This window comes from Pseudomassariella vexata, assembly GCF_002105095.1.
Source record: "Pseudomassariella vexata strain CBS 129021 chromosome Unknown BCR38scaffold_12, whole genome shotgun sequence".
NCBI lineage: Eukaryota > Fungi > Ascomycota > Sordariomycetes > Amphisphaeriales > Pseudomassariaceae > Pseudomassariella > Pseudomassariella vexata.
Genome location: NW_024467967.1, coordinates 899,923 through 913,632, shown reverse-complemented (window position 1 = coordinate 913,632; position 13,710 = coordinate 899,923). Strand labels below are relative to the sequence as shown.

The window sequence follows — 13,710 nt, the reverse complement described above, 5'->3', positions numbered from 1 at the left end:
GCAATGGTGCCAGCAGATGGTGCCAGCAGATGGTGCCAAGGAGAGGCAAGCCATGCTGTTAATACATTCCAAGTGCTAATTTGAAGCTGAAGTGGTATTTCACCTGACAAAACTGCAGCTGAGTAATTTCACATTACACATGAATGGGTCGGATGTGCTCGCTACATGAAGGCCAGGAGCGTTAGCTATTGCTCCGAATTTGGCGCTCTCCTGATTTGACCGGAAGATACAATTCGCTGCAAGACAGCTTTTCAGTAATTTATATTTGCATAAATCTATGGGGCAAGATGTGCAAATCTAGAAGTCGCAGGACTCGGCCCTGAAGCTGCTTTGCCTGCCTGACTGCCTGCCTGCCTGAAACGCCGTATCAAAAGAGGAAAGTTGACCCTGAATCGCCCGTTCTTGTCTCCGTCTCTAAGCCCTTGGGTCCCATTGTGCTTTCAGGTAGGCCACAAGCTTTAGCAATTCACATCGCACATCGCTTTCCCCGTTTCCAGCGATCGAAGTGAAGTCGCTCATTCCCTCGTGGCGCCGCGTGCGCCTCGTGCGCCTCATCTGACGTGCCGTTGTCGACTCATTGTTCGCCCCGCTCAGCCTGACGCGCTGGTAGGCGGCGCGGTCGTGCTGACCCATCTGCTCGCTCGCCGCTCAGCCTAAGGGCAGCAAAACGCTTAGCGTCTGGTTCACTGGTATTGGGGCGTCTTCCAGTGGACAAATTATTTAGTGCTGGGGCAGCAGCGCCGTTGGGGGCCCCGTCTCCACTGGGCCGACGGAGTCGCTTCCGACTGCTGCTGTTATTGGGGAGTTTCTCACCAGTCGATTGCAGAATGGCAATCAGGGTCTGCCACCCAGGCATTTCAAAGAGTTGGTATGTGTCAGCGAGATCGTGCTTGGTTGCTACGCGGCAGAGCAGCGCTTCTTCCGCCTAGGCATTTCATTAATTTCTATTCAGAATACGCCATCAAGGCTGCTTACCTTGGACAACACTCCCATGTTGTGGACGTAACAGAGAAAGTGGAAGTCAGAAAGCGACATGTTCTTGTTTCCGCCATTAAAGTCGAGTGCCGTTGCCACCGCACTTGGCTGTTGGCTTTCACCGATAACCTCGCGATTTTCAATAGGGAACTTGGGTGTGTTGAATATAGGGTTGGGCTCTGCGGGAAAGCCGTGAGTCAATGTGACGAAGAGATACTCAACGGGGAAAGCCGGCTTTGCGTTTTCCTGTACGTTGGCGCCGTATTCGTTAATCTTGCGGAAGAACACCTCGGGGATGTATCGCGTGCGACTCTTGGAGCCGTCATCCTCCTCTTCTTCCTGGACGAGCATGACAGAAGGGTCGGCAGAGGGCTCGACGACGTTGGCTCGCACCATTTCGACCGCCTCGTTGGACACCTGGTATGACGAGATGGCGATTTTCCCCGTCTCATCACCCGAGATGATGCAGGTGACAAAGTTAGAGCCGAATTGACCCGTCTCACTCCACTTGCTAGGTTTGGGATGTTGAGCTTGTAATCGAGCGGCGTAGCACACCTCCAACGATGACAGGAAGTACGAGTCGGCATGTCTTTTGCAGATGACAGACCCATCACCAACTCCGGAGTCGAGTAGATCGGTAAAGATGGATCCAACTGGTTCCAGACCACACAGTTTGGCCACTCCGGTGACTGCCGCCTCGGTTTCGAATGGGTTCAATGACACACCATCGCTCTCGTCGACCTGCGGCGGCTCATATATAGCTTCGACAACTGCCTTGACACCCAGAGGTACTTCGGTGTACTCTTCATAATGACCGTACAGCAGTCCTAACCGCTGAGCTCCTGTTTTACGCCATGCGTCGATGAAACTGTTGACGATCTCGAAGGAGGCGAACTCAACGTGGTCGACCATACGGAAGGTTTGGGGCTGCAGAATGATTGCGCTCGGCTGGCACTTGGTGCAGATGCCCTCGGGCCACTGAGGGTGTCCAGACGGACAATCGCGCTTGACTCTGAAATACGGCTCTTTCAAGGGCGGAATGAAGGAGCTCCCCAGCTCTGGCTTATTTGTTGCCGAGTTGATTTTCCTCATGTGAGAGTGGAACGACAGGTACTTGATCTTCTTGTCGGCGAGGTACTGGGTGTTGAAGGGGTCCATGGGCGTACAGTAGTCGCACATGCCCTTGGGACCATGTTTGCACATGCGGTTGTCACGGCCTCGAGCGATCTTGCCATCCTTTCTGTCTAAACTGTTGTCCAACTCCGACTGTTTCACTGACTCCCATGGGTTCTTGACAAGAGTAGGGGACTTCAACGGTGGCGGGTTAATCGGAACGTCTTCTGTCGGTAGGATGGGCTTCCCGTTCAGTCGATTCGTCGAGGCCTGGGTCAATGTGGCTTCCCCATTCGAGTGACCATTCGTAGCAGCATCGTTATGCTCGTAGGAAATGAAGATCAAGTCACCATGGCCAAGCCCGATTTGGCTAACCTTGAACTTGGCGATTTCAGCAATGCGCTTCTTCTCGCCTCCGGTAGGTGAGTTCGACATGGTAATGGATTCGGGGATCACGGTGGGGGGCAACTCTAGCATAAGCTATTGGCCGTCAGTACACTACTTCTTTATGAAGCTTGCTAGTTAGAACATACCAGGCGCCCCAGATCTCCAAAAGTAGCATTCTGATCGATGTTGATGCGCTTCATGCCATCCGGCCCTCGGAGACGGAGCAACATGTTGGGCAGTTTGGCAGTGGCGTTATGGACGTACTCGGCGGGGGGAGCGGGTCAAGATGGTAATGATACGGATGTCGCAGATGCGCAGCTTGCAGGAATGAGAGATCCCTTAAAATACAGAGATCTGTGTGGTGAAAGATCTTTCTCCGACCTCCATGGGCTTTCCAAGTTGCGGCGTTGGGAATGGGAGCAACGCGGTTGTGGCGGTTGCGAACTATCTCGAGGCAAACCCAAGCAACGTCCTCGTCAGGCACAACCCGATGACGCGATGCCACTGCAAATGGGTCAAAGCTCTACCTCGAGTGGGGTCCTCCAGGGTAAGCTTCTGAGCTTAGTATACCGGTACATTGTACATTGTACAGCTTTGTCCGCACCCATTTCCACTTTCTACATGTACAAGAAGCATCCCTAGCGATTACTAGAGAGCGGAGGCCGTTCTGGAATGCACCGAACTCATGTGCTACTTAATCTTGAAGCCATGTTCACCGACCAACGCCTAAGGTTTCAAGTTGGACGTTAGTGATGGCCTCATTCACACAGGTGAGTACTCCGCCCACTGCAGTGCTTGTGCATCAGTCTCAATTGCTGTCATATTCACTTCTATACAAGCCGCGATATGTAAAACTTTTTATTGCAGATATTGCCAAACTATCAATTCCTCGGGTACGCCTGAGCAATCCTGCAGGTTCAGCCCCCAGCAGCCTTCATCGTCACCAAAGACGAAGCAGTTTTGCTGGCATATAAATGTCGATATGCTCTAACAAGGTACCGCTTTGTTCTTTTCGCTGCTAGCCGGACTCGGTCTGCTGAAAATGGCATCAATGGGCACGCAGCTTTGTCCAGAGAGAACCCCATGGATCCAGATATAAGAAAATCCTGCCTCTCTGACCTTGTGCCAGACCTGTCTTAGATGATGAAGCCGCAAGCCAAGAAAACACTATTTTACATGGGAAAAACACAGCTCAGTGAGCACCCACGTTTGGGCCTCAATTGAGTTGAACGCCGTCTTGTGTTGAGGTGTATCAACCACTCCTGGGTAGTTGTTACGCAGGCTTCAATCGGTAGACGTGGGGAATATGATCCAGGCTTTACAATGGTTGGACTCGCCTCTGTAAAGATTGTCTCTTGCTGTTCTAAGTAGAGGACTCGACCGCCGTGGGGTCCTCGGTCGTTGCCGCGGTAGCCTGGGCAGATATCAGTTCAGATAAGTACCGTCATCCAATTTTAACGGGACATCTTACGTCTTCAGCTGGCTTCTCTTCCTTTGCGGGCTCGCTCGCCGAATCAATCGCCTTGGGCAAGGCTTCCTTGACCTCATCCTTAGGCTCCTCCTTCGGCTCCTTCGGCGCTTCCTTGGTAGCTTCAGTCCCACCGTTCTGCTTGACGCCGTTGGTGGTCTCCTTGTCTGCCTTCGGGGCTGCAGCCTCACCAGAGGTACCATTGACGCCATTTGCAGGCCCACCAACAGCCTCACTGGCAAGAATCTTATTCCACTTGTCCAACAGGGTCTGCGATCGCGGCTTGAATTTATACTCTTCTTCCTTTGGGATGCCTTCCAATTTGAGGATAGCCTTCAGCACCTTATTAATCTTGGTGGCGCGAATGATGCTGACCTCGAGGTCGGGGAATGTCTCGAGTTTCGCTAGGAAGTCCGACATGGGCTTCATCTCCTCTTCCTTGGGCGGTTGGTCCCGGTTCAGGAGGCCCTTCTGCAATCGGTGTCGGAGGAAAAGAATTTCTTTCTAGTCACGAGGTTAGCAACAGTTTTGAAGCGCGATCAGCGCCAACTCAACATACCTCCTTGCGCACACGCCTCTCCTCGGGAGTCAATTCAGGCTCCTTGGGCGCTGCAACTTCCTTCTCCGTCTTCTTGCCATCGGCGTCCTTAGTCTTGGCCGCTTTGGACTTGACCTTGACAGGCTTGGCCGCAGACTCTTTGCCCGGCTTTGGCGACTGGACACCGTTCGCGGTGGCTTTGGGGGTTGACGAAGTGGTCAACTTGATTTTGGGCTTCTTAACGGAATCGGAGCGTTGGGGAGTCTATTTGACGATCAGTATGGGCCCAATTATCTCCCAAAAGTGTCACTTACAGCAGCATCTTCTTCTGCCTTGCGCTTCTTCGACTTGAGCTTCTTTGTCTCGGAGACCTCGGCCTCATCTGCGTCTGCCATTTCCACATCCTCATCTTCCTCGGGAGGAGGTGCCTCAGCTTTCTTTGCCTTATCCTTCTTGGCGCTAGCTCTAGCAGCCTTCGCTTCCAGTTCTGCCAGTCTTGACTCCTCAAATTCCTGCAACACTTGCTTGTAGTGATCCAGGCTGTTTTGCTCCTCAGCAAGAAGATGGGCATTCATAAGGTCCTTGCGCATCTTCTGAGTGATGGATTCGCGGACGGTGGTAGGATCAAGATCCTCGAGCTCGGTGTTCTTCGACCATCCACTGCCGGTCGTGACGTTAGCAGCTTGCCAAATTCGAGGTTATGCCCATACACAATAGGGCGAATCCTTGGAATGGGGTTAGTATAACTTACAACTCATTTGTGTGGAGGTACATGACGGGGAAGGTTCGTTCTGCAATACGCTTGCCACCATCGGCAAAGTCTTCTCGATATGTGCCGTCAGGACGCGCAGCGCTGACGGGTCGCGTTGAGAGCATGGACTGCGGAAGCATAGTATCATCACAGATGATGACGGGCCACGGAGGAAATCCCTTCAGCTTGGCAAAGTAGTGATCGCCGGGCTTAGCATCTGTGTGAAGAATCTTGGCTTTGGATTGCTTCTTGTTTAACTTCTTGCCCTTGTGCTCGGGGATGCCAGAGGACTTGCGACGCGCCTTATTCTTGTCGCCAGAAGGGGTGCCATTCTTAGTTTGAACAGCAGTACCAGTGGCTTCCTGCACAGTACTCGGGGCGGCCGCGGCTGCCCCAGCACGCTTCTCCGTCTCTGGCTTGGCCTCCGACTCGGTTGCTTCGGGGTTCTCTGCAGGGACAGGAACACTGACCGGCTCAGCAGGCGGCTCGCCAGCAGGTTTGGCGTCTTTCATCTCAATGTCAGTTTCAGGCTCAGCAGCGGGTTTCTCTGGCGATACGGTTGCGGGTTCTGCGCGTAACAAGTAAATGTCAGTAAGACTATGTAGAATGCAGAAGGGCGCGAGGAAGTTTCTAAAACGCGTCGAAGTTGGTTGTGAGGTGGACATACCTTCAGTTGTGGCTGGCTTGTCAGCTTCCACCTTGGGAGCACTTGCAGTCTCAGCGGGCTCCGCGTCGTCCATTTGGACATCAGAAGCAGGCGCAACGGGTTCAGTCTCGGTTCCCTCAGCAGTCGCGGGGACGGAAGAATCGGCGGGGGCGGCAATGCGAGGTTGGGTGGCTGCCTCGTCTGACATCGTGATAGTGAGGCGGACAGTAGCGACAACGTGAATTCGCGTCACGGATTATGAGTTGTAAGGAGGTCGAACAGCGTCAGCTGCGGCAGGCGGATGAAAGATTCCAACGCGTCTTGCAATTGGCAATGACGTTGCCAAAGAATTATGCAAGTGTGGGGGATGGGATAGAACAAGACGTAGGCGATTTGGATAGATTGTTGCGCCGTCCGTGAAGTGTTGTAGTGACGAAACCGAACACAAAAAAAGTGAGATGCGAAAGGATTGGAGACTTCGCTTTGGTGGAGTTCTATTTGATTGAAGGTGCGCCAACACTATTGCTAGGCATTCAAGGGGCCCGTGCGCGACGTCTATCTGCTCTTCGACGGGCACTGCGGCAAGTGGGTGACATAGGGCAGACATCAACACTCCCCCGGCCTGTTGGACATCTGACACCTTCTTCACCTGTCTTCTACCTCCGACCAACATCTCTGTCACTCACTCGCGTGTCTACTCGAGCCTGAATCCGGCCAATGTCAACATGTCCAACCCCGTGTCTTTCTCGTCTCAAAGCCCCAAGCACACGGGGTCGCCATCTCAACTCTGTCGCCGTCAGCCAACATCTGCATAACTCCCGTTTATACGCCACAACTCATCACACCGCATACATCCACATCATAGCCGTCTCATTCAGCCAAAACATCAGATTGCTTGTCGGTCGTAACTGCCCATAGATCCAGCATATATTGCCATCTTGGCCACTCCTTGCTATTTGATACAGTAAGCTCCTTACACAACGGAATGATTATTCACACCTTCGCAGTCTTGGCACAATCACCATGCCGGGCCGCTATTCTTCATCCTCCTCCTCGTCCGAATCCGTATCCATGCCCTCCGCTACGTTGACGGAGAAGGTAGGTTCCTGGTCAACGCCCACGTAGCTGTCACTCATCAGGAAGAGCTTAAGATCGTGTTTGCCAGGTGTGGGCACAGTGTACTCGAAGCGGACCTTCAGCTGCCGCCCAATGGTGACTCGCTTGATTGCAAGCAGCGTTTTGGTGCTTTCGTCTCCCACCACTAGCCACCAATTCTCCATCTTCTGGACCGGGTAGAACGGAGCGTGGACTGTCGTATCCACCTCGCCATCTTCATCGTCAACTTCGCGCTCGATTTGGATGTTGAGGTAAGCCGGCTCGCCAGCTCGGATATTGTCCACGTCAACAGGCTCGAATTCCAGTGAAATGTCGGGGTACTTGGTGTTGGTGAAGTGTGCTGCCTGTTGAAGCTGTTTTGGCGTGAGACCAAGGCGCTTGACCAGGCTGGCGTAGTTAGGGTTCTCCTCGGGATTCATAGCTTCCATGAAGTCGAAGATATCCTTGATTCTGTGATTTGGTGGTTAGCACTAGCACTGTAAACTTCAATTTGGTTCGATGTGACATACCCAGACTCATTTGCCACCTTAACGGCGTCGGTTGTGAAATGAGGAATCTGTTTCAGAGGACTATCTCGATCCCACATGGCCTGGACCACCATCTGCGACATTTCCATGGCATTCATGGCGTTAAGGTGCCCATCTGAAGAAAGAACATCAACTGTTGCACTTAAAAGGCTTAATACCTTGGTCACGATGATCTCCTGGTCCTTGGCTAGATCGATGGGCAACTGCATCCGTGAGAAATGTGCTTGCAGGAGAACAAAAGCCTTGAAATGCGGTGATTCGTATACAGGCTCAGACATCTTCACTGGTACCCTGTCGTAGATTCTCCGAAGCAGGGTGTCTTCGTGGCGTCGGATCTGGATTGTTTCGAATTCGGTGGCCGACGTGGCAATCTCAAGAATGCCCTTGAGCTTTGTTCTGGCAGTGAGTGAAAGCAGGAATGTCTGCATCGTAATATACGAGATGTTGTAGTATGCGGCAATCATGGCAGCGTTCTGAGGTGCAACGGTTCCATCGTCTTCATCGAAATCAATAATCTTTGACTCGGTGAGCTCCTTCAACGTCGTCTCGACGAGATCCGAAAGGAAGGCGTTCAAGCCATCGTTAGTCGCACTAGTCAGGCCGTAGTAGCTGGGGTTTGCAAGAAGCCTGCGGTAGAAGTACGTAAAGGTGGTCCAGTTGATGGCATCCTCTGCAGACTCGATCATCTTCGTACTGACTTCTGTCACAAAGGCATCGTGCACAAAGTTGTTGAGATGCGATTCTACCGGCAGAGCCTCGTTCAAGAACTTCTTGTAGTACTCGCGTTTGACGCCCGGGACCATTAAGACGCCTCGACCTCGGCCATCTCTGGATGGACGTAGGGATTTGCCAAACATCTGGAGCACCTCGCTGAGGGGGTAATCAATGTAGCGATGCTCACGGCCTTCAAAGTACTGAGTGCCCATGACCACGACTAGATGTGCAGTGCAGTCGAGCTCCCAGCACACGTCACGTGACGCCACCAAGACTTGAATGGCCCCTTGGTTGTAGAGATGCTTCACGATCTTCTTGTCACTTTGACTGAGCGCTTCGTGGTAGTAACCTACACCGTGTGAAAGCGCCTCCGCCAAGGCTTCTTCGTGAATTCTGCCCAAGAGCGGGCGCAATTGCTCCACGTCGACGTGTAGGAATCGATCTTCGTCATCGTCTGCCAAACATGCTGCTAGAATATCACGAGCACTGAATCTCGTCTGCTTTCTGCTGGGAACAAAGACAATGGCAGGTTGGTCAGGAGACATTTCCGTGATGGCAAGGTAAGTTGGCTTCGCCATTGCGAGCATGAGAGAAGGGAAATGGGGAATAGAGAAAGATTGAATGCGAAGTTCCAACGGGACAGGTCGAACATGGGGGCTGAAGTTGTAAATGTCCTTCTTCTTCGCATCGATCCATTCACCAATATCTCGAGCATTAGCTAGCGAGACACTGAGGCCCACGATTCTTAGAGCCAGTTCAACTTGCGTGCGGATGTAGTGCATCCGCGAAACAATGATCTCGTAGATGTAGCCCGATTGTCCACCTAAGAGATGAAGCTCGTCTGCTATGAAGAGCTCCACGGTGGATATGTTCTTACGTCGCTGCCACTGCCTCGACAAAACGTCCCATTGTGTTGGGGTGGCAAGGATGAGGTCTCCTTTCTCGAGGAGTTTTAAATCTGTCGCTGTCTCTCCAGTGAGCTTAACGATGTCTTTTCCACCACGAATCTGCCCGAACTTCTTGGTCCAGTCTTCATGCCTGATGTCTATTTGCTCTTGGAATGGTGCAACGTATACAGCACGTCCATACTCTGGCTTGGCCCAGAGTCTGAGCAGAGCAAATTCGGCACAAACAGTCTTACCGCTGCCCGTAGGAGCGCCGATGAGCACGTTGTCGTCTGTGGTGTAAAGTGAATTGAAGGTTTGGGTCTGGATCTTGTTGAAGTAGTCCCAATCTTCGTATATGTTTGCATAGTCCTTGGCCTTCAACGCGGCCACAGGCAGAGGCTGCAACTCCAAAAGTTGCGTGTGTGGGGGGAACTTCTCGGGAAGAATGAGTTTTCGGAATGAAACAGGTAATTTGGTCTCCGAATGCATCCACCTGTCTGAGATTACGGAGATGAAGTAGTTTGGCGGCATTGGGTCGGTGATAGATACTGTGAAGTCGACCAGGTGCTCGTTGTTCTCTGACACGGCGTAATCCTTGCGAAGCAGGAACTGGTCATGGAAAAGTATGTCTTCACCATCACAATCCTCCACCATTATCCAGAAGTTCTCTGCAGATCCGTGCAATGCATCATCCCATTCGAAGTTAGGCGTGATACTGAGCTCAATTCGCAGCATGGATCGCGTCATTGGCTGTGCTTGAGCCTGAATTTCGACACGTGGAAATTTGGCGACAAGATCACAGACTTTCCTGCCTTCTCTAGGGAGGCCAAGCAACTGACCCATGCGCGGAGGGTCTAAATCAAAGTAGCTGCTCCATGGCACTTCGATCCTTTCTGCTTTGGCCACAATGTTTCGGTCGTGTCCCAGCATAGGGAACTGACGCAGCGGCGTCATCGTTGGCCACATTCTCTTTTCAGCCATCTTGCACAGATCTAACGCTGTCTTGCACACGTTTGCCCACCCCTTTTGCAGCGTGATCTCAAAGATCGCTCGCAGGATACGACCAGCAGACTGAGTCACGTATACCATGTCAGCCATGAGAGCCAAACCATCCAGTTTGAGTCTGGATATGTAAGCCTGGAGAAGGACGTTGATCTTGGCGTGGGGCTCTTCAATGCTTTCCTTAACCGGGATAGGAACCCTAGTAAGAAGCTTCGCAAGTTCCAGTTTCTCATCCTGTCTGACGGGTATGAATTTGAACTCTGCACTAAGCGAGAAAACTCGGAAGAGCTCGATTGTTGTAATGGAAGGCTGGATGAGTTTGTTGTAAGTGTCCATTGAGCCGTATGTGATGTAGTAATGTGAGGCTATCCTGCCAAGTTCCGTGCCCTTGAGCTTGCCTGTCTTCTCATCGTAGGTGATCAGATTTGACTTCTTGAGCACCGTTGCGGCAGAATGTATCAAATCCACTCGCTTCTGCTCCAGTGCCTCGTCATCTTCGTAGTCAGCACCTACACTGTACAAGCCTGGGGATCGCAACATTCGGACGAATAGGTAAGTGTACCCGAGCCATTCGACACCTTCGTCTCGACTCCTGACATTGCCCAAAACGATCTCAGCGTTCAAGTTGTCAACCAGACGACTAACAAATTGACTTTCGATGGGTAATTGTTGATTGAGCAACGACAGGTAATACTGCATTTCCGTCTGCGTCGTGATGATGATACCTTCACCATATGTATCGTATTGCGGTCGACCCGCACGTCCCAACATTTGCAGCACATCTTGGGGACTCAGTTCTACCCAACTACCCTTTTCAGGTGAGTAGACCTGTGTGCCCTTGATGATGACAGTGTGTGCTGGTAAGTTAACACCCCAGGCTAGCGTTGCGGTACAGACAAGTACTTGAATTAGACCCTTTTCAAATAGGTCCTCCACATCTGTTCGATCCGGACGGCTCATGCCGGCGTGATGGATGCCAAAACCGTATGGCAGAAGGTCCTTCAGGTCCGAATCCGTGGCAGAATCAGCTGAGTCCTTCAGGACTTCCCTAGAGCCAGAGTCGTGCTTCAAGATCTGATTGATGGTCTCCATCTCAAGAGCTTTGTCTCGGACATACCTAGCCGTCTTGGCAGTTTCTTTCCGAGAATGCACAAAAATGAGCATTTGGTTCTTATTAGCTCCTACGTGCTCTATGACTTTGTTGTACGTGATGTCGTTCATTGTCTTGAGCTGTTTGATGGCCTTCTTGTCTGTGACACCAATGAACTCTTGTTTGAGAGGGCAGGGTCGGAAAGAGCCATCGAAGTGGAACAACCCCTTCTGTGGATCGACACGAAGGAAACTAGCTACATCCCTGTAGTTGGGAAGTGTTGCTGAAAGACCGACAAGGCGTACTAGGTCTCCAGTTTGCTCTGTCTTTCGCATCGTTCTACTGACAATGCTCTCCAGGACCGGTCCACGGTCGTCATGCAAAAGATGAATCTCATCGATGATGACCAGACGCACGAGGTTTGTATAGCTCATATCAGTCGCTTTTCTTGTGATGACATCCCACTTTTCTGGAGTTGTGACAATAATCTGCGTTTCCGCAATTTGCTGCTTCGTGAGTTGACGATCACCGGTTAATTCTGAAACAGTGATGCCGTATTCTGCAAGTCGTTTACCAAAGTTTCCGACTTGTTCTTGTACAAGAGCTTTAAGGGGCGCAATGTAAACGATTTTGAAAGAATCCAAGTCTATCTCCCCTGTTTTGGAGTCTCGATGTTTTCCGATTTCTCGCAGAATAGTAAGCATAGCAACATTTGTCTTTCCACTACCGGTGGGTGCACAAATGAGCATGTTGCCGTCATCCTCAAATGCAGATGGAAAGCACTTGGACTGGATCTTGTTCAGTGATTTGGCCCCGGATTGACTGAACGGCACACGGGCCCATTCGGGCATGTCAATGACGGGTATGTTGACATCTGACGGATCGTTGCGCTTCTTGGGAGCAGGTACATGTATCTCTTCATATCCTTTGAAAGTTCGCTTCGTGGATCCCTCAGGTAGTCTGACCTTGGGATTGGTCATAAGATGGTTGCCTTGGTCAAAGATGAGGTTGTCTAGGTTGATGAACTTACGCGGCTGAAGGCCACCAACAAGTTGACCTTCGCCGCGCTCAGCCTTCGGCGCAGAATCATCGGTAAAAGAAGCTGGTACGTCGATGTCCATCCTTATTTCCATCTTCTTTTGACCGTTGGTTTTCTTGCCCCGGAGCTCATCCAGTATCCATCTGACACCTTCAGATGCCATCTCACGTTCAACGACTCCACGTTCTTCGTCATTGTCAGCTTTAGCCAATCGGGTGAGCCAGACGACCTTTTCTCGATTCTCGATGAGCTTCTGAACGACCTCGTGGTGTTCGTAGTCGAAAAGTTCCATCAAGTCATTTTCAATCTCTCTGAGCTGTTTTTCTTCCCCACCTACTTGATCTGGCTCACCAGAAAGTATCCGTAGTGCCTGGAGAGTTTTGTCATGCTGGATATGAGCGTCGGGGTAGAGCTTGCCGATTTCTCTTTGCAGCCAGTACGCGTCGATGGCACGGGCCGGAATGTAGTTCTGACCTTTGCTGTCATCACCACTTTTCCCATCAACCGGTCCCGAGTCGATAATCATTTCATCGTCCTCGGCGCCATCTCCATTTCGATCTTCACCTGCACCAGCTGCCCGTTCTTCTGATTCCAGGGCGGCCTCTTCGTCATTATCAGGCTCCGCCTCGTCGTCTGAGGACTCATCGCGAACTTCATTCAGAACGGGCGCCTCCTCATCTTCATCCTCGTCTTCGAATACGACGGCCACACCTTGTCGCTCGTCGAGTTCGGCGTCATCCTCTGCTCCATCAGCGCCAGTGTCCATTTCGTCGTCGTCCTGAGCATCATAGTCTGTGATCTTCTTCCCCAAGTTGACCAGCTCGTTGAACTGCTTAGGGTTGAGGGTGGCGCCCAGCAGATCGTCGATTTCCTTCTTCTTGTCGAAGTCCTTCATGTCCTCATCTTTCAAGAACTCGAGGACGGCATCGGCGGCGCTGAGGACGATCTCATGGGAGACATCGCCCAGACTATTTGCCACGGTAGTGAGGATGAGGTCGTACGTCGCTCGCGTCGCGTGAGTGCGCGGCCGATATGTAAGTCCTTCAACCATCAGGTCTGCCTGGCCCAGGATGCCCGTGGCTCTCATCTGTGACGGGTCGCCCTTGCGCTTCCGCTGCTCCCTTGCCAGAATGTCCTGGCCCTCCTGCATACTTCCTCTCACCATGTTCGGCAGTCCACTGGCCTTCTTCTGCTTGGGAGCCTCGTCACGAGCTACACGAGCACCCATGTCGTTGATACTCAGTCGCCCCGCGAGAGATTCGGGGTCTCCAGTGGCCTCATCCGTTCGCCTGGTGACAAAACGGCGATCCGCCTGGAGGACCAGGTTGGACATGGCCGAGTACTTGTACTGCGACACATCTCGCTGATGGTCCGCCATGCTTGCTGTCTTTGAATAAGTCGCGTGGGCGTCGTGGTTTCGGTGGGAGGTAGTGAAGAAGGGTGTCGGCGGTCCGTTG

The 13,710-nt window shown here is 51.9% G+C and overlaps 3 protein-coding genes across 3 annotated transcripts; all 3 read right to left on the bottom strand.

The window, feature by feature from the left end:
- Positions 1–574: 574 nt before the first annotated feature.
- BCR38DRAFT_488345 (NPL4 family protein) lies at positions 575–2,705 on the bottom strand (the record flags this gene model as incomplete). The annotated part of the gene is made up of 3 exons (XM_040864262.1): positions 575–925; positions 976–2,568; positions 2,622–2,705. 3 exons carry the CDS (start codon positions 2,703–2,705, stop codon positions 575–577), a joined length of 2,028 nt encoding a protein of 675 aa, XP_040712593.1.
- Positions 2,706–3,919: 1,214 nt separating this feature from the next.
- On the bottom strand, positions 3,920–5,744 carry BCR38DRAFT_350660 (uncharacterized protein; the record flags this gene model as incomplete). The annotated part of the gene is made up of 4 exons (XM_040856588.1): positions 3,920–4,447; positions 4,503–4,745; positions 4,796–5,141; positions 5,233–5,744. The coding sequence occupies 4 exons, from the start codon at positions 5,742–5,744 to the stop codon at positions 3,920–3,922; spliced, it is 1,629 nt and encodes a 542-aa protein (XP_040712592.1).
- A 1,168-nt stretch (positions 5,745–6,912) lies between these two features.
- BCR38DRAFT_488343 (Sec63 Brl domain-containing protein) lies at positions 6,913–13,631 on the bottom strand (the record flags this gene model as incomplete). Its single annotated transcript, XM_040864261.1, has 2 exons — positions 6,913–7,444; positions 7,504–13,631. 2 exons carry the CDS (start codon positions 13,629–13,631, stop codon positions 6,913–6,915), a joined length of 6,660 nt encoding a protein of 2,219 aa, XP_040712591.1.
- Between the last annotated feature and the right edge of the window lie 79 nt (positions 13,632–13,710).